At 32.6% G+C, this 26,890-nt stretch overlaps 1 protein-coding gene across 8 annotated transcripts in view; it reads right to left on the reverse strand.

Moving 5' to 3' along the window:
* The window catches only part of Robo1 (roundabout guidance receptor 1), a 1,092,891-nt gene that overhangs the window by 64,066 nt on the left and 1,001,935 nt on the right, over window positions 1-26,890 (reverse strand). For all 8 annotated transcript variants that reach the window (XM_004870578.3, XM_087213903.1, XM_087213881.1 and 5 more), the window contains 8 exons: window positions 18,099-18,223; window positions 15,616-15,787; window positions 7,876-8,081; window positions 6,320-6,401; window positions 5,956-6,124; window positions 5,704-5,870; window positions 1,058-1,179; window positions 257-488 (listed from right to left, as the gene is read on the reverse strand). In XM_004870578.3, the coding sequence (XP_004870635.1) occupies window positions 257-488; window positions 1,058-1,179; window positions 5,704-5,870; window positions 5,956-6,124; window positions 6,320-6,401; window positions 7,876-8,081; window positions 15,616-15,787; window positions 18,099-18,223 (1,275 nt within the window). The remainder of the gene's footprint in view (window positions 1-256; window positions 489-1,057; window positions 1,180-5,703; window positions 5,871-5,955; window positions 6,125-6,319; window positions 6,402-7,875; window positions 8,082-15,615; window positions 15,788-18,098; window positions 18,224-26,890) is intronic.

Here is a 26,890-nt window from a genome sequence, read left to right on the forward strand (position 1 = left end):
GTATAATTGTAATACAATACTGTATTCAATTCATTTGCACATTTTTATGTGTAGACTACTATTGAGTTAACTCGACTATTATAGCACTTTGTTTTTTATTGTTTTTCTAATTAAACAGGTTCTCTTATCAAAATCTATTGTTTAGTATGAAGACATTTAATAAATCCTCTTAACATTTTAACAATTTTAATTAAGTTAATAAAAGCCCAAGAAATATATGGCAATGAATAGAAATCACACACTGCTTCACACTTGCCTTCTTCTAAGGTCTTGGCGAACTTGATTTCACTGTCTGCTCCTTGAAATTCATTAAAGAAAGGGCGTGCCTTGATTTCATAGTTGACGCCCTTCCTGAGATCCGGGATGACCACACTGTTTTTGCTTGGGGCTCTCACTTCGAAAACTAACCATTCCGACTCCCCGTGGTTGGGTCCAGAAGGCCGATAGAGGATTTTATACCCTTGGATATACTGAGACTGCTGGTCCACCTACGAAAACAACAAATAAAAATGCAATCTTTCATACCTTTTTGTGCTTCATTAGAAAATAATGAAAACTAAATGTAACACAATGCAGAAAAAAATTCTACCAGGCTCTACTCTGTGTATTGCTAGTTTATATAAGTGGAATACTAAAAAACCACTATCTTTTGCAAGTTAATACTAATTTACATACTAAAGACACATCATTTAAATCCATCTGAGGGTCAAGGGGATGTATTTTATTACTTTTTCACTTGGAAAGCCTACTTACTGCCTGGAAATATTTCTACCTTAAAAAATACCTGTGTGATAATGAGCCTATCATAACTTTTATATTCTAGTTAATACTTTGTATTTCTTTCCCCTGTGACTAGTAAAGTCTATTAGAAAAATATGCAAAAAGATAAAACTTACTTTCTCCTTTAAAACCAGACCATAGCTACCATGATAAACAGTGGTTACATGATAAAGTTATTTGTAGAGAAATGAGCAACAGGTAGGTTACATGTGTATATAATCATATCACAAAAGTCACCTGCTTCTTAAAAATGAAATCAAATATTGTAACAACTCACTGTCCAGTGAACTTCAATTGAAGAGGAGGAAAGGATGGTAGGGTTGTGCAGATGCAGGACAACATTCCCCAGTTCTCTCTGGACCTGCTTGTGGTCCACCCCCTGGCTCGTTGGTGGAATATCTGCAACATTCAAGAAGAGTGGGTCAGGTCTTAAACAACTTTGGCAGATCGGATCAAAGCACAGTGAAATAGTCCTTTCCTTCGTAGCACTTCTCAGAAAAGAAGAAGCATTGGGACTGTAAAGCCAACTTGATACAGAATAAAGAACAACTTCACCTTGTTATTGGGATCAGAAGAATAGCGGCACCCAGAGATGAGAGGGAGAACAAGTAGAAGGCATGCACAGAGCCAAAAGGCACAGAAGACAGAGATAACAATGGCAAATTGACACTTCTAAGGGTTCTTCCTATCATGCAATGATCGTTTTCTCGCTGAGAATGAGAACGCTATTGCAAGCTGAGTTCCCTAAAACTTTCTGTTGTGATAGGACCTATGCAACAAGGAAAAAAAAAAAACAAAAACAAAAATTGCAACAGAGTGGATGGGCAATGAAAAGTACAGGGCCATGGTGAGTGAAAAGCAAGCTCAGAAACAAGTCAAGGCACTTTACGTCTTCTCAGAGGCACCTTGGTATATTCCAAAATAAGGAAGATGGCAAGTGAGTGGCCAAGCCAGCACTAAGCGATATGCAAGCCATCATTAAGATCAATGAAATAAATCTGATTAGATCTAGTTATCACAGACTGCATCTAAAACTCACTGGATTGTCACACTTCCAGCTCAGGCAACATTGTCTTTCCCACGCATCTCCCCTGCCCCTATAACTTTACCTACCGCCGACCTTTAGAGCCAGAGTGAAGTACTTGGAATAAAACATACTCAGGTAGGTGGGTATTCCACCTCAGCAACTCAAAAACCTTATGACACTGGAAATATTTATTCCTCATTTCGCTACATGCCACATGGTGATATAATAGCAGGAATCTCTGAGGGCTGTTGAGAGAACTGTACTTTGGGGAGTCATTCAAAGTGCTTTCCTGATTATAGAAGTCAAGCCAATCTGTGTAGACTCGTAGTTCTTATCCAGCACAACATGCATAGGACCCACCTGCTTTTGGGGAAGGATCTTCAAAATAAACATTTTATAAGGTAAGCACTATGATTTGTATCTCAAACCTTCATTTTTCTTCATTAAGCCTGTCAGTCAATTCCTTCAGAAAAAGTGCTAGATTCCTCCACCAATTTACAGCAGGAGTTTATAATAGTATTTTTAAAGATTTCCCACCAAAAAGAAAAGTGGAAAGTGATGCCTAATATTACACTTTGGAGCAGCTTATGAATTGATCTTTCATCATGTTTTCTCATATTCCTGAAAGAAATGCATTGTATTATACTGTAAAAGATCTTTCTCAATATTCAGAATCAGACCTGGAGGAAATCTTAGTGATTCATATGACTGTTTCCCCAGTACTGGAATTCCCTATAAACAATCCCTGAGGAGATGGTTCCTGGCTCTCTCACTGTATGGAATAACTGGTTTTCCCTTTTGTATACTATGTAGATACTCTGTTACATTCCATGCAGGTACACATTTTCTTTAAAAATGGTTATAGAGGGGCCTGGGATTTGGCTCAGTGGTTTTGCTGCCTGCTGCACAAATGCAAGGACCCAAGTTCGATCCCCGGTACCAAAAAAAATAAAAAAATTAAAAAATAAAATAAAAATGGTTATAGAGAGCCGGGGATTTAGCTCAGTGGTTTCGCCGCCTGCTGTGCAAGCGCGAGGACCCGAGTTCAATCTCCGGTACCAAAAATAAATAAATAAATAAATAAATAAATTTTAAAAAATGGTTATAGAAACTACGTCTGGTCCATTCTGAATTTTAAGCAATTCCTCATTAGACCTCTGTTTTTTCCCCTTTGGGTTACAAATTCTGTACCCTCCCACAGGACGTTTTTCAAGTTCTTCCCCAGGTTCCTGCTGGGGCCATGACCCTCAACAGGGACCCTCATACTGTAAAGCAGCATCTTAAAAGCAGTCCAAAACTTAAATGACGAAACAGACCTTCATCACTTCTCCTTTTCGACCCCTTCTTGCCGCATGGGGGTTAGAAAAGCATGGATCTTCCATATGGCAATCTTCTAAAAGGAAAGGATGGCATATTTCCTCTAAATTTTTAATTTTCTGGGCTTTATGTGTCAAGAGTCTTGAGTTTCTTTTCCTAGGATGTGACTGTCAGCTTTCAGGAGGTGCCACATTTACCGCTCTCTTAAAAGCCGTTGAAAGCATAGTGGCCACCACAAGCACATTACTTTATTCTTGATCACACCAATTTCGAGTAAAAAGGGGAAGAGTACTTGATTCAGACATAATTCCACTAATCCCAGCAAAGACGACATTTGTTCTTTTGGCAACTTCATCACTCAGTTGATCCAACAGATTTTTTAATTGACTTCAAACACTAAGTTTGTGCCATTCCAGAGGGCCCCCTACACACAACAATCCTCTTAAGCCTAATTTCCTCAGCCCGTCCTTTTATAGTTAATATTTTAAACCTCAGTTCAAGTACCAGACTTTTTAATTGCTCTATTAATTTTAATCTTGTTAGTGCTGGGTCATCATTCCAGTCTCTCAAGTTATATTTAATGCTGATGCTCTCATGATCTGGGTAACTAGCTGTCTTTCCTTGGTCTTATGATAGCTGTACATTTTTAACTTTTAGTCCAGATTCTGAAACACAAACCTGCTATGTCATAAAATTTAAAAGAAGTCTGATCTTATATGCCAGTGTGTTGAGTAATTAATTTAATTTGTGTCCATCCTGAGAAAGGGGTTTATTTGGCCCCATTTTATGGGCAGGAAGACTGAAGCTCAAAAGCCCTGACTAATTTGCTGAAGACCCCAGAGCAAGAAAATTGAAGAGCTGAAATGACCATTTCTTGGGTTTCAAAATGGTACTCTCCTCTTTGCTCATGATTGATCTTCTGATTGGCATGGATATATGCCACTTAAGTTTTTCCACTGGCTATGTATGTACAAAGGGAAATTGGTTAAAATCTTTTTAGAAAATTATTTTCAGATAAAATATTAAGTACCTCCTCATTTAAAAATGAGTATGTATCACAAAATCGTTTGTAGGAGTGAAAGACAGAAGAGCATTAAGTAGTAGTCAATCAAAACCTTTCAGTCAGAATCCATTGGATAGAGAACGCTGTTTAAATTCATTTTACAAATGTCATAATTTCTGCATTCTTTACAAATGCATATCTAATGTTAAAAACCTCAATCTGCTTCAAGGCAGCCTCCAAATATATTAAAGCTCCTGATGAGGTGACTCATAAGTGCAAATATAATCACTGGGTGTGTTGAATTCACACAGCAAGAGACAGACGTGGGCATGTTCCACAACTTGGCTTGCTTTCACTGTGAATTATGAAGCAAACAGACCTTCTTAATAGACTATATATATATATATATATATATATATACATATATACTAAAAAGACAAAATATGTAACATGGCTGGCAGAACCCACTCAAACCAGGAAAAAAGTAGTGTCTTCCAATCATCTTGTACACGACTTATTCCTCTCATTATAACTAATTTACAATTTTTCCTTTGGAAATGTTAACTCAAGGTAGAAACATAATTCCTGTATATGTTCAGCAAGAAATTTTATATTTCTAATCATTAACCTCTAGAATTATTTTTAGTTCCTAATATATAAACAGACACATTTAAGTACAATGCCATTAGGTTAAAAAAAGGTAGTGGGTGATTGAAATATATTGCTTTTCTTCAATATAGAATAAATTTTACTCAGAGTATTAAAATAATACCATGAGCAAGAGAGAGGATAGAATATAATAATCTGCTAATTGAAAGATAAAAATAATCTCTATAAAAGATAAAAACAGTATACCCAAAAAGTTATTAAAGTGAATAAAATTTCCAGTTGTTAAAGTGAATAAAATTTAAAATAAAATTTTAAATATTTTAGAAGTGGCTTGCATATGTCCCTTTTTTCTTGTCTCTGTTTCTTCAACCAGCTTTGACCAGAAATAGGTCTTTTCCATTTATAAGTTTCATATATGATGATCCACATCATTGTCCATGAAAGAAAAGTCAAACAACATAAAAAATTATTTCTCCCCTGTTTGGAGGAGGATGACTGGACAGATGGATTAAGAACAAGCTTCTAAAGATCTCTTATATTTATGTGATTTTGAAAGTATTATTTGGTTAGGATAGTAATTCTGAAAATTCACCAAAAAGATAATGAATACTGAATCTAAAAATAAAATTTATGATTACAATATGATTAAGATGTTATATTCATGTGTAACTATATTTTATAACCTAGAAATTGAATAAAACACACACATGTTCACATAGTATTTTTGTCTTAGTATAATTTGATTTTAAGAGAAATGGTTCCCTGTATTATCATTATCTTCAAATTCTTAGTCCAGAAAATATTTAAGTTTTTTTAGATATTTTGTCTGTGTATTAAAAATTAATTAAGCTATGTGGACCACAGATAGTAAATATCCTGTATTAGCACACAGTACAACTGTGTGCCTATACAATTACAATATTTAAGGATAAGTAGGTGTCACAAGGCTAAATGAATCAATATTTACCTTGTGTTTTCACTGGGTCTGATATTTGGCTTGGATCACTAATTCCATATGCGTTAGCTGCCCTCACAAGGAAAAGGTAAATTGCATTAGGTTTGAGTCCTTTAATGGCAAACGTTTCTGTTTTCACATTCTCCGCTACAGTCTGCCAGCTGCTACCAGATGCATGGCTAAGGACAGAAACACAAGTTAGAACATGCATATTTAATGGTTAAAAACAAAAAAGAACAACCAGAAACATCCTTTGCACTGTACCTGAAGGCCTCTATAATATATGATGTAGGCGTTGCTCCTGAATTCAAATTTGGCTGCCATGATAAAGTCACTGTATTTCTGCTAACATCTGTAACTTCAGGTTTTGAGGGGGCACTAGGGATTAAGTTTGGGTCAGTGGGCCTTGGAGGTTGAACAGGAACCCCAAATTCTAGAAAGAGGAGAATGAAAGAAAAATGTGTAAATAAACATAAATATAACAAATTATTATAAAGATAAGCATATAAATGTAGGTAACATAGCCGTACATCTTCTCAGACACAAGGACATTTACTGCACCAATTTACTAGTAAATAAAGCAACTGCATTTTCAGCTTTATTTTAAGGCCAAAAAATATTAATTTACCTTGAACTTCAATGTAGGCGCTCCATGTGGCTTCACCACTCGGGGTGGATGCAGTACAGGTGTACCGACCAGTGTCACCCAGCTGCGAAGGCAGATGGAGAATAAATGTTTGGAACAATCAAGAGCTTACTGGGCTGGAAAAGCAATTACAGGTTTGTATATGGTCCATGAATATGGATAACAGCATTAAAATGCACTAACCAGAATGTCCCTCTTAATTGAATATGTTTAATTGAAAGAGGAGGAAAATATTGCATGAAGGGAGAAAAGAAAAGATTCTATATGATTATTCTAATTGTGTAATAAAATATGATATTTAAAGGCATTAACATATTATCAGTGTCAGGAACAATTACTAAAGTATCTTCAAATGGAAAGAGCTCATCTTTTTTGCTAAATCATATCTTTATGGTTAATTAATCTTTTGTTTAATAGGGCTTAATTAATATTTTATGAGAAGCATCTCCACAGATAATGAGATAAATAGTTATTTTTTTGGAAAAAAGGATAGGAAATAGGCATAAAAGGATTTTTCCTTAAAGTAACTCCTCTTTTTGCCCAGTTTTTAAAACTTAAACTTAAGGTAGTTTAAGACGTACAAAGCCAACTCCTGATGGAACAGACATTTTTTCTCTCCTGAAAACTGAATACCAAAAAACAAACACCGGCTGGATATTCAACTTTAAAATCATTAGAAGCACATTAAATCCATACACCTCTGCTTAAACAATAACTCCACACGTAACATATGATAAAGCAAGGATGTTGTCTGGCAATTGCACTGACAAAGTCACAATCATTGTCACAAAGAAGTACAACATAATTACTATTGTAGCACACAGAATGAACTGTGATGCTGATCTAAAACTCCAAAAAAAAAGCCACCCACAATAGACAATCAAGCAACTGAAATTTATATTTATTGCTGTCACGACTATTCTTTCATCTGTCTCAGGAGCTTGTCTGATCTTGACCTAAAAAGAAAAATCAAAGCAACCCAAAACAGTCCCAAAAGAATAGGTATGGAATGTCATGTCCGGGGAAGAGAAATCACTAACCTCACCAACCTGTGGCTCTTCATCATTTAACATTCTGATTTGAAATGTATATTCACTGTGCACAATGCTTCAGAGCTTTGGTTTGCATATACAGTATGGTATAACTGTAAAATGCGGAACCAAATACTGTAGAAGAACAGTTCAAGTGCACTACACATAAAATTGTACTAGAATATGTCTTGGAAAATGCTGCATCATATCATTACTTGGAAGGTATTTTCTCCCCACAAATCCCCCTATGTTTCGTTCTGTAGGTCTTAGAAAGCTTTCTTCCTGCATCCAACCTTAAACTATTTGATATGGGCTAACTAGTGAAGAAAATTATTTCAGATACACACGCGTGTCTGAACAATGTCTGAAAAATTTGAAGCAATAAATTATAAACATGGAATAGTTTTATTCAGTATTACATTAATCCTAAAAGATTTCAATACTAGTTGCTAGAGACAAATACAAAGCAAAACGAAACAGGGATCTTGGGGTATTATTTCAAGTTACCTTAACATAACGGATCTGCAGCACCCCAGTCTCCAGCTGTTTGATTCGAGAATCTTGGGTTGAAACAAGGACTCCATCCTTTCTCCACAAGATTGTGGGCACTGGACTGCCTGTGGCCACACAGCTGAGGACTAATGTACCATCCACTGCTACAGTCTGATTCACAGGACCTTGCCGAATGACTGGGGGAGGCCGGTCTGCCATCACTGCCAGAAGAAACAACAGAAAATGGTTTTCTGCAACTGGAAGCAATTTTCTAATCATCCAAGCAAGAGCAGTTGCTGTAGGCTTTGAAACAAACCAAAGATAATTAAACAAATAATTAAAGTAGGAGACATGCATTATTCAGAATGCATTTACATGATGCATTGATTTAGAATATTAAAATGAGATATGATGTACTCTTCTCCAATGACCAACCACTGACTGAGCTGGCTTCATTGTCAAGGGATCTATCTAAAAGTGCAGGAACCAAATGGAGTGTGGATGATGAAGCAGATATACAGTTGCCAGGATGGAATACTGTACACATAAAAACATTTCTCCCTGGGAAATACAGGAGACAAATTTTAATGAGTGAACCAAAATCAACCTGACATTTCAGAACTCTTTTGCATCTGACAAAAAGTGATGATCCCATGCCAGCATGTTTAACAATTTTGAATTCAAAAAGAGACTTTGGACTTTCATTTACACACCAATTGGATTGAACTCCTGTATCTTTTTATTTGATTTTTTGGGGGTATTAAAATATACACGGGTGAAAATTAACCAACTATACTGAATTCAAAGAAACTAGGAAATTGCCCAAATACATTGTTAGTAGAATGATTTAAAAAGATAACTCAAAATGATATTCAGACTAGACAAATACCATATATCCATATTGAAATTAACAGGAATAGCAAATGCATTTCTATTCATTCTGTTACCTTATAATAGTTTTAATGCATTATGTAAAGTAGCAATGAGAAACATTTTATTATATGTAATTACAGTTTTTCCTATGATATAAAATCTAAAACCTGAAAACTTTCTCTGAAATAAAGTCATTATTTTACAGAGAATCTAAGAAAAAGTATAGGGAAAGTAGAATAAATCCATTAGAAACATATTCTTATTTCATGACTTAGGCACATTTTATGGAGCAATATTTTTTTAATTAATTTTTAAAAAGCTTCAGGAATTGCCTGTAATTATTAAGCTTTAAAAATGCTGGGTATCAGTTAAAGTAAAAAAGGAAAGAAAAAAGCATAACTCTTCAAAAGAAGACTCTAAGAAGTTGCCTGATTAAAGGAAGCTGGTTGCCAGAGTAACTAAATTTTGGATGCAATCATCTGTAAATCTGCAAGTGTCATGTTCAAAGTTTTATGCACCAAAGATTTTCACAAGCTGGAGTCACACCTCAATTTGTTCCTCATTAATCATGCAATAATTACTGGTTTTGTGCATCCATATTTTCAAAAAAATAAAACCAATGGAGTGAAATCAGGAACTGCAATTCCATTCTCCCAGTATTCTGCTATGCCTTCATTACTGGTGTGAAATTTGCTAATACTATGGAGCATATAAAAGGACAGAATTTTGAAACTTGGCAAGACTGTTGAAAGCTACCACATGGTTGAAAAATGTAAGCCAATAATCCCTTTGCTTAAAATTTTTGAATTGCTTCTACATTATCTGTTGAGATGTGCTAAAATCAAATTAGAGGTCGTTCATAATATGTATGGTAAAAAGAATGAAAATATTTCATTTCATTGGGATTTTATAAAGCCACTAGTGTTCTTTGGGTTATAAGAAGGAATAAATATGCACCTCCAGACATTAATTAAATTAGTAAGAGAATGCTTCTCTAAATTGGTTATAATTAAGTCAAATAAAGTTGTAGTTTACATTTGATACTATTCTTATAGTTGATAACAATCCAATATGTGAAGATTTATTCACTTCAGTTTCTATGTTTACAGGTCTTTTATGTATGCATCTTATTTAGCACCATGAATATCTCTCCATTCTTCCTAACCCAGTTTATTGATGCTGTTTTCACTATCTTTTATTTTTGCATTGTTTCCATCAGGCAGTTAACAAAAAATAAATCAGAAAAAAAATCAACTCCATCATCTGCCATGTATCTTTGGGTAAGTTCTTTAAATTCTTTAAGCCTCACAATTTTCTTTTTTTAACCTGTAAAATGAGGACGATACTTGTTCTAACTAGCTCAGGGGATTGTTATGAAGACTTAAATAAAATAATAAATGTGAAAGTGCTTGGTTAACTGGAAAAGGCTAGACATTCACATGTATTCTGCTATCATCTCTTGTTCTTTTCTGAAAAAAAAAACAAAACTAATATGTAAATAGAGCTGGAAGATTTAAGAATTCATTAAAATGAGTTCTTTTTTTTAGGTTAAGCAAATGAAACCCTGGTATTGTCATTTATTAGAATAAGAAACAAATTAAATATTTAAACTTACACCAAAGAATGCAGCACATTTGACTCAAATTTAAATGTAGTATTTATACGACTAATTTCAAATCAGAGTCTAATATGTTCTCCTGGGAATTGTGAGAACTGAAATACAGTATCAGGCAGTGAAGCAGAATTGTAAGCAACAGAAATGTTTACCAAACCAAGTAAGCACATGAACTTTGGGTCAGAAAGATGCAGTTTTATAAAGTGCAAATGTCCTCAATTGCTGCAAGTCACTACCGAGCACTTGAGTGCTGCCAAGGGGATTGGGGAACAGATGTGCAATTTTACTTAATTTTGAAAAATTAAATTAAATTTCAATGGCCACCTGTGGTAAGTAGCTACTACACTGGACATATAAAATTGTGTTTTAAATCTTAGTTCTGCTACATATTTCAGGTGGGATTTTGACATATTTTTTCACTATTTTCTGCCTCAGTTTTCTCATCAGTAAAATGAGTTGTGAAATTTAAAATTATCCATCCATGATAAATCCTTATCCTAGTGCAGTAAGCTCTGAATAATTGTAGCTTATGCCTAGCATAGATACATCAGCAGTAGCAGTGGTAGTAGTGGCAACATCAAATTACAGGTGTATGATTCTGCTGGCAGAGTTTATAAAAATTACCTGTCTTTCCTCCACATAAAATAAAAGACTGAAAAGGCCCTAAACATAAGCTATAGCATTAGAATATAATAGTCTATCATGACTAAAACAATGATCCTGTACACTACATTAATACATATAAACATATTTTGAAAAAGAACACAACATACATCCACTAACTTGGGTTCGTGTATGAAAAATTCACATTTAACACCAGTGAATATTAGTTATATAACACAAATGTCATCCATTTGCAAAGGACTTTCAAACCATCATAGTTTGCAATCCTAAGGTAGCCTGGAAGATATTATCATCCTATTTTTAAAATCAAGAATTGAAACTTTGGAAATTCAAGTGACTTGACCAAATTAAATAGTAACTGGCAAATCCACAATTTCTAAATAAAAAATACCTCTCATATATATATATATATATATATACACACACACACACACACACACACACACACACATACACACACAAACATATATATATATATCTTTTGAGAGAAGAATATAAATGATTTTAAATATTTGTTGTTTAATAATCACTAATTTATTTTTTCCTACACTCTAGTAATAAAGTAAACATTTTCAATTAAATGGCGTGCATTTGTATGTTCCTGAGTCAAATGCTGTTGGGGGTAAAGTACAGCCTACAGAGAAGCCACATTTCAAAGACAGCTGGTACTTCTGTGCCTCATGTATTATTCTGCCAGTGCCTTTGTCTTGTTTGCAAACAATAAAGAAGGTCAAGAAGCTGAAGTCAAATAGCATTGAGAAGATGGTCTGCCTACCAGCCATCCTTTTGACCTGACTTGGTAATGTATAAATGTTGATATTGTCAGCACTCATAGTAATTAAAGTCTTACCTACAAAGAATGAGTCCATACTTGCAAGATGTTTGAATAATATCAAGAGACTCCAAAATAAAACAAAGCTAAAAATACAGTACCAAAATAGCAAACACAAAACCACTTAAATTACCCCAGAAATTGGAAGGTGAAATAAAACATTTAGTGTTCAGAGTGAACTGGCTACTCAGAATGAATCTCAAATTCACATATGTAGTTTTAAAAAAACATATTAAAGTTCTATGTGTGATCTAGTCACAAAAACAAGTAAATCATGGTAGTGTCATGTTAGTTGCCACAGAAAAAATTTTTACTTTCAACTAAAATTAAGAGAATATGTGATACTTGAGAATACTTTAACATGTTTTCTTCCTTTTTCATGTATATCTACATACAAGTTGCTTTACAAAGCTGCAACTATAAATATGTGTGCAATGCTATGTTTTACTCTCTGTATTTTGTGGTCTCAATCATGATTTAATGGCTACAATGCACATACTGTAGAAACAGGTTAGGTCATTCTAAACTATTGTACCGAGTACATGTATAATACATATGGTACACAAGGGTAACAATTTGCTCTTTTGACTGAGCCAATCCTACTTTTGAAGTCTCACTTAACCAAAAGCTACATGTTTCTTCCTTCTCTGCTTCTTTCAATCACTCAATTATCTATTGAGCATTCACTACATGTTAGACTTTAGGTGGACACTGGGTATACAATTAACTTGACTAAACAGTTATAAACCCCAATATCATGGAATAGGGTCCAATAAAGAAGATGGGAAAATAAATAGAGAAGATAGGCAGCTATAGACACAATCTCTCTCTATATGGTAGGTGTAGGGGAATAGAATCCATATTGGAGGAGTTGAGGAATGCTTCTTGAAGGAAGTGAAATTTTAAATCAGAAGAAACAATATGGGCAGAAGTCTTAACAGAAAGGAAAAGCACAGCTAACACAATATAGTCACACATATGAGTAACATGGTATTCAGAGCTGAACATGCAGGGGTCAGATCATGAATTGTTAGAACACAAATGCTACACAGTTGAATAATGAAATTCATATTTTAAAAAAGTCCTCTCATATTTTGTGAAATTCAAGGGTATACAAAACTAGCTAATATTACACTTACTGGTGAAATAGTCAAAGCTTTCCCTCAGAAATTAAGATCAAGAGAAATACATATGCCTACCATCTGCAAACATACTCACTATACTGGAATAAAATATATATTTATTAGAGTAGAGCTTAGCCAGGGATTTAGCTCAGTGGTTCTGCTGCCTGCCTCACAAGCACAAGGTCCTGAGTTAGATCTCTAGTAAACGCCGCCCCCCCCCAGAAAAGAGTAGAGCTTAGATATACCTGTACTAAAATATGTGCAAGAACTCTAGGCTGCAAACTCTAAAACATTGAAAGAAATGGAAAAAAAAAAAAATATATATATATATATATATGATATGTGACATTTCCTTGAATTGAAAACTTCAAATAGTTAAAATGGTAATTCTCCTCAAATTATCCAATAATTCAAATGTAATTAAGTTTTTTTGTTTAGAGCACATGTGGGTAAATTTGATTTTCAAATTAATGAGAAATGTAGAGGACCTCTAACAGCAAACCAGAAAACAAAGTTAAAGACTAACCCTACCAGTTTTTTTTAAAGACTTACTAAAAAGCTAAAATGATTAACATCATAAGCAATGGCATATACTGATCAGTAGAAAGAAAAGAGCGACCACAATTGTCCACACATCTATGTTCATTTGACTTTTGATAAAGTGCTACTTCAGTTAGATGTGAAAAGGATGGCTTTTCAATAAATGATTCTGGAACCATTAGTTTCCATTTAGGGTAAACATTGTGACCATCAACTCACACTACACACACACACACACACACACACACACACACACACACAAATATTCCTACGTGCATCAAAAACTTGAATCTCAAATGCATAGAAACCAAAAAGTCCAAGAAAAATTCACAGAATGTAGCACTAAAAGGAAAAATTATATATTAGTCCTCATTAAATTAACTACTTAAGTTTCACATTATATTAATAGAATTACTGGTGAGAAGTATTTACAGAACATATATATCTAACAAAGAATTTTTTCTAGAATATATGAGAAAAAGAAAAGACGAAAAAATAGTATGCATGCCTACCAAAAGGCACACCAAGATAACTGAAAGCACATGCCCATCAGTAGATGTGACTTGGAATATTTAGCTTTATAATAAAAATCCTAAACTGAAAACTACTCATCAATAAGGAAGCATATAAATAAATTTGGTTTTATTTATATACTACACAGCACTAAAAAGAGAATGCACTACTGATAAATACAGGGAAAATTTCACTAGTATTATTTTGTATCAAAAATGTTATACACAAAAGAGGAGTATATGATTTAATTTAGCTGTAAATTTCAAGAATCCAAAATGATGAAAGTTAGAAAGATGATTATCTCTACCACAGAGAGGCTAATTACCAAGAAAAGTCAATGGAAGTTTTCTGTGGTCCCAGAAATGTTCCATGTCTTGATCTGAGTGGTCATTTCCTGAATGAATTCATCATAGTGTATTCACTTCGTCATAATAGGTACGTTATACTTCAGTTTACACAATTGAGAAGAAAACAGTGGTCTAGAGAAAAAAATGTTCCAGCAACTATATGGAAGTGTAATTTGGAACAGGAAAAGAAAAGAGGATGGAGCTAGTAAGTTGGTGCAATTTCAGATGATAGGTGATTAGGACTGTGGCTTGCAACAGTGATAAAGAACACTTGATTGATCTGAAAGATTATTGAATATATATCCATATGAGGCATGATGAGACTCAACGATGATAACACAGTTTCTAATACAGAAGTAACTGTTATTATATTCAGTATTTAGATCATCTAAAGCTTAAAAACAATCTGAATGCATAGAGCAAGCTTCTGATTTTCACCTTTTATTCCTATTCCATCTTCCTCTTTGAAAGATGTTTCATTCTCTATGTATTCTTTCATCTACTGTTTGAAATTGAAAGTGAAAAAATAATTCCAATGTTCCAATGAATTTAGCTGTAAAAGCAATAACCTCCTCACTTATCACTATTAGGCTTTCAGTCTATTTTTAATTTGGAAGGATTTTTTAGCTATAATACTTTAATGAGTATACACACAAACATACTATAGCTATATCATGTACATGATATATAGATGTTTTCTAACATATAAATTATAAGTTTATATGCATAAATATATTTAAAGCATCTTTTTTTAAAATTGTCAATACTCTATCTTATAGTTTGGAATTTTTCCTTATTACTATGTATTTATAACATATTTAGTATAAATTGATTATGTGTTGGGGAGCTGACAAACAGAATAAGATCACACTATTAAGAAAAACTTGTTCATTATCATGTGTGGCAAGTTGTTAGATTTTACATTTATGACAAATTCATCATTACTACTTCATTAGAAAACCAGAGAGAGTATAATTTACTCTGAGTTTACAAAATAACATCTTGTTTTCCCACAATCTAAAAACATTCCTATGTACCACTTTCAATATAAAATTTTCTTTGGATAATTACAATAGTTTTATGAATTGGACTTGATAGTAGGAATTCATAGGACATTCAAATGACAGCAAGAATTTTGGACTTGTTATTATAATATCAACACCCTCTGGTTTCACACTGAAATAGTCATAAGAAATCATGTAAAGTTGGAAAGAAATACATTTACTGAAACTCTCTTTAGATCCTAAGACAGATTTGAACATATTGAAACAAACTGCTTTACTTTACCATCAGTAACTTCCAAGTATGCTTTTGTGATGATGCTTCCGGCAACGTTTAAAGTCTGGCAGATATAATAACCAACATCTGATCGCTGGACATTAGTAATAGTGAGGTCACCAGTCTGGGAGACAGAAAACCGGCTGGATGACTGTGGTGGTTGGTACGAGAAAAGCAGATTCTACACCCCAGAATTGGGGAGGAAAGAATAAAAATAGATTAATTGCTAGGTTCTAATACTTTGGCAGAGCTACAGAGACATTTATTAATATATATATAAATATGAACACACATACTGTTATATATACAAAAATAAGCTCAAAATTCATTCACCACATACTCACCTATAGCTATGTGGGCATACACAAATATAAATTATTAAGCATATACGGAGTTTCATAATAGAATTTTAAATGGGATCATGTAAAATTTTGAGTTAATTATCAAATTTGAGTTAATTATTTGTTTTTATATAATCAGTTTTGAAACAGTCCTAGATATAAAATGTCAGGTAAAGTTAAGAGTTGAAATTACGTATTTAAGCACATTGTGAGGAAAGCCTTGCTTTGCATATATGACTATTAATGTTATAAACCTGAAGACCTTTAATATGTAAACAGAGTTAAATTTAAATTCATTCTGATAAATTCCAGGACACTATTTGGCACCATTTAGGATTTGACAAACATCTCTGTTAGCTGTCTATGATAAATACTCAGAAACCTTCATAGTTATTTATCTTTTTATTCCCCTTAAAAAGTAAGAATATATGTTGTAGATGTTTTTAAAAAATTCATACACTGCATTGATTCAAAAGTTCATTCTTCTTAGGAGCGCATATTTGATGTAGAATAATGCATCATGTCATATTTTATGAAGTAAAGAATATGAACTTTTATTCCTAATCAAAGAAAGTTACTTCTTTCTCAAAGTTTAAGTGCCTTTCAGCATACATGGACTAAATATTATTTATTTATAATGGACTAAATATTATTATGGATATATGTCCCATAACAAAATTTTAGGAAAAACATGATATATGTCATTAAACTAACCAAAATAATTTTTTGAAAATTTAGAGTTTAACATAAATAACCTAAATATTACTTTATAAAGAAAAATTTCTGATGAGCATACCATTCTTTATACATAGATTTTCTTCTATATTTCCAATTTTTTCTACTGTATTAAAATATTTTGCTCTCTTTTGTCTTTTAACATACTGCTTACAAATTTAGGTCCATGAGGGCAAATGGAATATTTTAGAATCCACAAAATACAATAACTCAAATAATCATATATATATATATATATATATATATATATATATAATAATCAAGTCAATAAGTATCTACCAAAATAAAAAAAATGAACGTGATGGCTGGCATTGCCTACAAAAGATTATTGAATTCAGGGGCTGGGGATTTAACTCAGTGGTTCTGCCACCTGCCTCACAGGGTCAAGGACCTGAGTTCGATCCCCAGTACCAAAAATAAAATAAAAACAATTATTGAATTCAGTGAGTGAACTACTTGTTAACTATGTATAAACCCACATTAGAAGCAAGACCATGAAAAAAAATCCAACATTGACTTAAACAAAATAAGAGGTCAATAAAAACTGTATGAAGAATTGATGAGAATTATTTCTTGTAAGTATAAAAATAAGTAAAAGGAAATATTTTGCTCTATTGAAGAAAACAAGACATACGACACCTTAAAATATTTTCTTTATTAAAGTGAAGCTCTATAGTCAGTTTGAATTAATACAGTGAGTATAGATTTCTATATTCAAATTTAGCATATGTCACAAATTCTGGCTTACAAAATGTTTAGATAATAAGATTTAATGGCAAATGGTCATCACATTTGACAGTTTTGAAAAGTATACCACATTTTTTCATACTTAACTGTCTATATAAAGTTTAAGTTCTAAATTAGGCAAGCAGTAAAATGTTAACAATAGCTAATATTAAAACAGTTATAGTTATAAAAGTTGTTAAAAAATATACTGAACTATTTTTACATGACATCTATGCTAAAGAGAATTTCACACAGTTTAAAGATTCAGAAGGCACTTCAGACTCCTGATGCTTTCAGAGAAATCCCACTGAATAATTATCATCCATTTAAAATAGATGTAAATATCTTCATATATAATTCTAGATATCTGAATAATAAAAATGATAGTGAATTATGAGAAAATTGAGAAAATAAAAAGGAGGTTTCTTAATTATAAATACAAGTAATATTTATATGATAAAACAATGACCTCAACAAATCACCCTGTGAACCAAAACTAGGAAGGGAAAATTCCTTAGAGAATTAAAGCAATTCTGTCTCTCTGTCTCTCCTACTCTGAAATTTTCTAGGGCACTCTGATTTCTCGATTGTCCTAATGTGACAGCTGTATAATTACGTAATACATTGGATTTTCTCCTCATATACCTGGCACCTATCTTTGCTAATTAAAACATGAGAGAAAGATTATACCTGACTCCCTTCTCTCCTCCAAAAAATAGCTGGCTGAGGGTTTCCAGTTGCTTCACACTGAAAAGTCACAGTTCGTCCCAGGGCGACAACTTGGTCACGGGGTTTCACCACAAAATGAGGAGGTTCTAAAGGAGACGGAAGAAATTACACTGGATTAAAGCACATACTTAAGCCCTAACTTAGTTTCTTCATATCTCAAGTTCAGCTTGATGTTACATAATATGCCATGTACAACAGAAATAATGGACCAATTCTCACCCTTAATTTGAAGTTAAATTGTTAAGTGCACAGGTATAGAATGAAATGGAATTGCCTTGCCAGGAGGGATTTGATTATTTGACATCCTGATTTTAGCCCTCATATTTAAAATACTTCTTGAGCTACAATTTGACCCTTTACATTCAAAGTATACATGAAATTTGGATGAACAAATATCATCTCTTCTCCTTTGGAGCTGTTTCAAGGTATGTGAACTTTAATCATACAGACAAGGAGCTTCGGAGGCAGGCAGGTTCTAAAATTACTTTAATTTAACTCAAAAGCCCCTGAAATGCTACCATGCAAATTATAACCATTTAAAATCTTCAGTCCAATTACATGAATAGAAATGAATTTGAAGCAATAGTGGAGTCGAATGCCTCCTTCATTTACATAGGCAAGGGCATATTCAAACAGAATATATATGGAAATGAGGGCAAATTTGAAACATCTGCTCATACTGACATTACAAATACTGCCAGCTTTGTCCAAATTGTTTGATTTACACAGACTTAAATGGTCACTTCATCCAGCAGTAAACAGAGTATCAGAAAATTGTGTCAGTTACATTAAGCACAATGGCAGGTGAAAACATTAGGTGTATGGATGGAGCCACCCTGGGGGAAAATGCTTGCTTTGGGACTGAGCTTTGCACATAGGAAAATGTGCACTGAATTTAAGTCTTTTTACCTACGGTTTACACTTTTGCAATCCATTTCTCATCGGCTATCAGAAACATCTAATTATTATTCTCTCTTCTTTCATTTCAAGTTGTAGTTATTTAACATTTCAAACCAGATATTTACGTTTATACAGGGCTGAGTCTTCTAATCTTCTTTTTAAGACTTTTCCATTATTTCTAAACTTTTTTAAAAATGTATTTTCAGTTACTTACATCATTCACTTATGATAAATCCCTAAAATAAATATTAATCAAAGATTATATTCAGATTGTTAGATACAGATTATGACCATAAATGTTACTGTTCTTCTCAGACTGTATGATTTCTTTTTTTAATAGAAGTATTTTGAAGGATGCTTTTCTCTTGCTTAATATTTTCTAGTCAACTATATCTGATGTAAATATACGTTTGTAATATATATCATATTAAATATAAATATGTATTATAAATTTATGCAATTATAAAAAATAGCTGGCACATACCCTACTATGGGTACTAGAATACGTAAGTTATAAAGGAGCTTAAAGGTGATCTAATATGCAAATTAATTATAAATATATTTTAAAATATAAAGCCCTTTTAAAAAAGGAAACATAAAATAACTTGTCTAAGATTGCATGAAGGCAAACTGAAGAAAGTAATTAGATCTCCTAACTTCTAGATTAGTGATTTTCTTCTGTGCCTTTCTTTTTGTTTTAAATTGAGGTTTACTAGAAATTATACCATTTGACTGGAAGATTACAGGAGGCCTGAAAAATCAGGTCAAATGCTTTCAAATGTCCTCTAACTTATAGGGAGAAAATATAAAGTTAGGAGATACAGTTTAAATTCAATTTGGTAACACTGAAGCTATAACTTGTAATTTTTTTAAACTGTGATTGTAATTGAGTGGTTTACTCATAAATTTAGCAAACACTATCATTATCCAGGTATAATAATAGGCATGTATATCATTGCTTGGGGATTTTCCTCCAGCGTAAGTCTATACAGGAGCATTCTATTCCTTAGTTGAGGGTTGGAATGATTGACATAGAAATCAGACCAAGAAATTGAAAGGATTGACTGGATAATAAACTAAATCCAGACTAGAGTTTGGTTTCTTTAAATGAAAGAAAACCAAATGATTAATTAGATGAGTGGGAGAATATGACTTTCCAATATGAAGGGAATTTGAGTAGGAAAATATAAATATTCAAACCACTTAGTCAAGTAAAAACTTCGGGTGGTCTCTTCCCTAAATCTCAGAAGCATGTCTAAGAATGTGTGCCAGAATCTATGTTTCTTTTATAGCATGCCAGTTCTCTCAAGCCTCAAAGACTTACTTACTTGGGAACATGGAACACAAACCCTTATGCTAACTACATTTATCGTGAAGCAATCCTTCCACATAGGATATTTGCCTGGAAATAAATGTACTGTATTTTGTAGGCACATTCACAAGCCAACATCAACAGTGACATCAGCCACAAGATATGCTTTAGAAATAAAACTGTTTAAAAATCCTCTTCAGCTAGGTGTGGTGCTGCATGTCTGTAATCCCATCTACTCAGAAGACTGAGGCAGTAAATTGATTGAGGCTAGGAATTTGAGGCTATCCTGGGCAATGGAGTAAAACCGAGTCAGTCTCTCTCTCTCTCTCTCTCTCTCTCTCTCTCTCTCTCTCTCTCTCTCTCTCTCTCTCTTTCTCAAAAAAAAGAGAAAAATCCGGGGATTTAGCTCAGTGGCACCATGCCTGCTTCACAAGAGCAAGGTCCTCAGTTCAATCCTCAGTACCAAAAAAGAGAAAAAAGAACCCTCTTCCATGCATGCGTTAAATATCTGATGTAGCTATATCTCTATGAAAAATATTTTAATGGACTGAATATGTTTTATAAATCTGCCATTGTTACCTATTGATTTAGACTCAGAAAGTCATCATTTCTACCTAATTGATGTTTATGATGACATAATGGAATGCTTTTTGAAGCTAAAATATTTATCTAAATTTGCTATAATCAAAAATACATACTCATAACTATCATGATTTGGAAAATTGGTCCAAGAGGCCAAACAAAACTTCACTCATAATTCTATCATGAAAACTGGATAATATGAATACAGATTTAAAATATTTTCCCAAAATATCACTTGAATGGCTATTTAATAATCACTATACAAATTACCTTAAATTATTTAAACAGACTATTGTTTTAAATTTAGATTTTTATCATTTTCACAGTTTAAAACAATGGTAAAATTGACATCCTTCTCTCAAATACAGTCAGAATTATTTCCTAGATTTAAAATTATAGGTCCTGAAAATATGTCATGATTTCAAGTAAATTTAAGAAAAGAGATAAATTTAAGAAAATAGCTAAACTTTCACAAATAGCACACAAATTGCCTTTTGCACAAATTACCAACACTGAGCATTATTTGTGCCAAACTAAGAACAGAATCTCCTTTTAATTAACCTTTTACACAGTGAGAGTGAACACCTTTCTTCACATTTTCTTGTTATTGGTATCCTATTTGTTTCGGATGTTATGTTCACATGTTTACATTTTTTATTTCTTAGAATTTCTGATTTGTGAAAATGTTATCTATTTTGCGTACATGTTATAAATATATTTTATCATTTTGTAAATATATTTATCATTTTGTTAATACTTGTGGCCTATTTAGGCAATATTTTTGCTATTGTATCAATAAAATTATATAACATTTATATTACATATATGTAATACATTATAAAAACATTCAACTCCATTATCATACTATACTTTAATGCCTTTAATATTTTTATATGTAAATTTTCATCCATCTATAATTTTGTATAGGTAACATCACATAGGAAGAGTTTGTCTTTTAAGTGGCCAATTTTTGCATGACGCACATTAAAGAATTCATCTTAACCATATTAATATGCACTGTCATTTTAGTAATGGGTACATGTGTTATTCGCTTAGAGAATAGTGAAACAGATTTTCTTAGGGTGAAAATTATTCTCTGGCAAACCTTTAGTACAGCATACTCATGTAAAATTTTCTTTCAAAAGTTCTAGCAAACTGACAGAATAAACGGATCTTTCCCAAAGGTAAGTGCTTAGAAACTAGGCAGCTCTTCATTTATGTAAGGACAAGTGTTTATCAAACCAAGTTTTGATAAACTTTAACCACAACATGTGGTTATTTAATACCTAAAATGAAAATAATCTGACAAAGAAAAACAAAATGCATGCAAAAAAGCTCTCAATGTGAGGCCATTCACCATAAGGACTTTTAAAAACTATTATTGAACCATAGTTATAACTCAGACAGACATGCATTTATGAACATATATGAAGCAAAAAAAAAACTTCCTTGGGCTGGGGATTTAGCTCAGTGGTGCCTGCACATGCCGTCCAAGTGCAAGGTCCTGAGTTCGGTACACAGTACAAAAAAAAAAAAACCTTCCAAATTGTGCCCAAGTTCTGCTCCAAAAGCATATGCCTAACTGTAATTTGGCAATTACTTTTATTTGTTGAATTTTATGAGATACAAATTGAAATATTTTGTAACTAAAATACAGTTCTATCACTCATTTTGTCATTCACAGGAAACAAGAATTTAAAGGAGGCAGATTATACATGATTTAACAAGACATAAATTAGCAACCCCATTACCTTTACTCTTTGTCACAGTTACCCATACTTCCTGCAGACTTTATTCTGTGCAGTCTGTCTTTGTGGCCAATGACAAGTGAAACATGGATGCTGATTGGTTGAAGGACATGGAAGGGTATGGATGGAAAGGGGAAGAGAAGTTCCCGTCACAGTGACACGATGATTAGAAGATGGCCAATAAAATGTCAACTTACCAGACCCAACTAAAACAAAAAGAAAGAAAACATGGAATAAATAAAAATAAGGAAACATAAAATGAAACATAAAAAGTAACAGACTTAGCAATGATGCTACTTTTAATGTAAAATGAATTATTAGTCTTTGGATGCATTCTTCACACTATCCACGGGTGGATATTTGTTAGCATTTCAAGTGTAATGATGAATAGTTTAGGAAAAACAGAAATGAAACTTCAAATCTCTAGCATGATTGAATGGCACAGCTACCATGAATGATAGGTATAATATTATACAGCAATGACTACATTTTGCTACCAAATGGCAGGTTAGATAATTATGTATGTAGTGGATTTAAAAACACTATAAATCTTCACTGCTGAGGCTACATGGAAATTAAAATCAAGCATCTTTTAAAGAAAAAAACGTTTAAAATTGTACAGGTCAGGATTGTGGTCTGAGATTTTGCAATTCTAATATGCACCAAGCGCTACTGGTCTATGATCATAATTCAAGAAGAAAGGCAATTAAAGAATGTTGCACTTAAATTCTTACATATATTTTAATGAGAAGATGCATAGAAAAATGTGAATAAATTATGAAAGCAAAAATTATATAACTCTATAAGTTGTTCTCACATTGCCTCATTATATTGCTGGAACACTGAGCATTTTAATACAGAAAGCTCAAGTAATATATATTTAAAATACAGGAAAACAATTATTTTGTTTCTCTCTTTATTTTAGAAATAAAGCTAATTACTGTCAAATGTAGAAAGCTTTCCACAATAGCATAGTAGAAACCTACACTATATTTACCTCAAATAAATAGCTCTCATATCTGTCAGAAAGTCAAAATTAATCAGACTCGATACAAATTCCTGTAATTATAAATGCCAAGGATTGCCACTATGAAACAGTACAGTAATAAAAAAAAAGTTTTCTGGCACATTTTTGCCACATGTGCAAAATTTTAAGGTAATTCAAGGACACCTTTTAACTCATATATTCCTTTCAACACGAATGAAGAATTTTTAATTTTTTCATCCAAAGAAAAATTACACATGATTTTCACTCACTCATATTACAGTGGTTTTGTAACAGTAACATTACATAGCTTTATTTGTTTATCATCACTATCTACACTCAAAGATACAGCAGATATGACTATTATTACGTTTCTTGATACCTCAAGGATGATGTCTTTTAAATGACAGGAAGAAATACTTAGGAACTACTAAAGATAGAACCTAACAACTTGACACAGTAAATTTTTCTTTGAAGCGACAAAAGTTATACAATCATCTTTGGGATTAATTTATGAAAATAAACTTGATCTCATTTGACTAATGCTGTTAAATCAGGAGACCAAAAAAATTATTCCTAAATATTTTCAGTAATTCAAAATTCCTTTAAAATGTTTAAAAAGGTATATAACATATTAAAAACAAGATGATTACCAGGAAGCAACTGATTTCAAATATAAAAAGAACCCTTTCCTTGTTGATAGTTTTTATCGGCAATCAAGTCATAGAATTAGAATACTTTGATTAATTAAGATCCAATATAAAAATTTCAGGCTGATGCTGGCGGAGATGTGGGGAGAAAGGAACCCTTCTCCATTGTTGGTGGGAGTGCAGACTGGTGCAACCACTGTGGAAATCAGTGTGGAGATAACTCAAAGAACTAGAACTAGATGTCCCATTTGACCCAGCTATTCCCCTGCTGGGTATCTTCCTAAAAACATTAAAAGAATCATACCACAGTCAGGGATTTAGCTCAGTGGTTCTGCCCACTTGCTTCATAAGCACAAGGACACGAGTTTGATCTCCGGTACCAAAAAAAAAAAAAAAAAAAAAAAATCATACCACAGCGATATATGTGCACCCATGTTTATAGCGGTATAGTTTGTAAAAGCAAAAGCTTGGAAACAGCCCGAGTGCCCACCAACTAGAAACTGGATAAAGGAGATGTGATTTTTTTATAAAATGGAGTACTACTCAGTCATAAAGAATGAGAAACTAGAGACATTTATAGCTAAATGGATGCATATTGAGGCCATACTCTTAAGTGAAATAAATAGGACACACATGTGTAAATATTGAATAGTTTCTCTAGTGTGAGAAACTGAAAGTGTAAATAAGGATTAAAATGATTAAAATGAATAATTGATAAGTTGAAATAGGAAGAAAAGGTCCCAAGGGGTAGGGGAAGGGGAAATGAAAGAAGGGAAAGAAGAAATTATGATAAAAGGAAAATATGGGAACAAAGTCTTTGTAAATAGGGAAGGGTGGAGCGGGTGAAGGGAACACAGGGAATGGGGAAAAAATAAGAACCAAGATACATCATGGAGGTACAAACACCCAATGACAAATGTAAATGTGTTGTATACCTAAAATGTACCAATAAAAGAATTTAAGCAAAAAATAAAAATTAAAATTAAAAATAAAAAGAATTTCAGGCTGATGCATTTGCACATTATATCAATAACAAATGATAATTGAAAAATATTTTATAATCTATTAATGACCTTCAAAGTTATCTAAAACTATCATGTAATATGTAAACTTCTAAACATCAGTTGTTGAGAGGACTATCTTGAAAAATCTTCTAAGCTTTTAACAACCATGATTATCAGGAAATGATTCCTCATATCCAAATGAAATCCCGCATATTCACAGTTTTAACCCACTTTTATTGTTGCAGTTTCAGTAAATAAATAAAATAATATCTCTACATAAAATCCTTTTACTCACTTGAAGGAATCCCAGCTTTCTCTTACCCCAAAATAAATTACGCAGATTTAAGTTTTTCACATACTTCCCATTTCTCTACATGTCTCCATCAGACAGGTAAAGGGATTATCTTTCTGTACAAAAGGCAGAGACTTTTCTATTAAAAAAGGAAGAGCCCACTAGTGACCAGTTGAGTATCCCAGAAAGAAACAAAAACAGAAAGCAGAGTAGCTTGGAACCTGTTCATTCATTATTCTCTGAAGTTTGTGGTTTAAATTCAGGGGGCTTCACACCTACTTTTCTTGTAACTCTCCTTAATTTTTCTTTCTGCTTTTAAGACAACTCTAGACCAATTCCTTTTCCATTAAGAAAGAGGAAAAGCCTATCTGTCTGTGTCTGTAATAAAACAATAAAACTAAAATGTCGTTGCTGGAGGAGACCTTAGAACTTATTTGATTAACCCTCTTCTTTCTGCACAGGAAAACAGAGAACCTAAACAGTTAAATAGCATTCCCAAGGCCACAGATGGCTAACCAAAGACAAGCTTCTAGGCCTCTTGACTAAACAAAGTCTCTAAAAAGTTTCCTACTGATTAATCAGTCAAGGGAGAAATACATACAATAAAACAAAAATGATTTGATTTTACTCTTAAACTTGATATTAACTGTTTAACCTAAAGTCCTAATTACCAATATCGTTACTACACACATATATAAAAACTATTTTTAAAAATGTTTTCATGATATTAAAAATGTTTAAGAATGTTTAGCTGTAGTCTTAAAAAGACATAGAAAATGACCAAGTGATAACAAAGGCAAACTTAAAAATTACTTGAAAAATTTACAGTTTTGCAATAAGAAGTAATGCAGTCATTTCAGAGTAAACTAATTTTAATTATTCCATGACTTGAAATCATTATAAATTGAATAAAATAGATATCTTTTTGAAACATGAGAAAAAATATACTACGGCAAAAATAGTTTTAGAGTAAAATAACTTTAAAAAGTGAATATAAGACATTAAAATTATTTTACTTTTAATATAGCAACAATATATAGTATTTTCAGTGAAGGTCCAAATTTTCTTATATTGGAATGATGTTGGAAAAGTGATAAATTAGGAAATTTCACATGAGGTTGTGTTGGAATAAAAACCACTCCGCTTTCATCTAGGTTACATCTTCTTGTGGGGAGAGGGAGTCTGAAGTATACCAAAATTCATATAACACATATAAATTATAAGTATTGTGATTATATTATATTGAATTTATAATTATGAAATTCCCTGGTACGTTTTGA

Source organism: Heterocephalus glaber, unplaced genomic scaffold (genome assembly GCF_053883595.1).
Source record: "Heterocephalus glaber isolate CG9 unplaced genomic scaffold, H.glaber_assembly_v1.0 deba00000122, whole genome shotgun sequence".
Taxonomy (NCBI): domain Eukaryota; kingdom Metazoa; phylum Chordata; class Mammalia; order Rodentia; family Bathyergidae; genus Heterocephalus; species Heterocephalus glaber.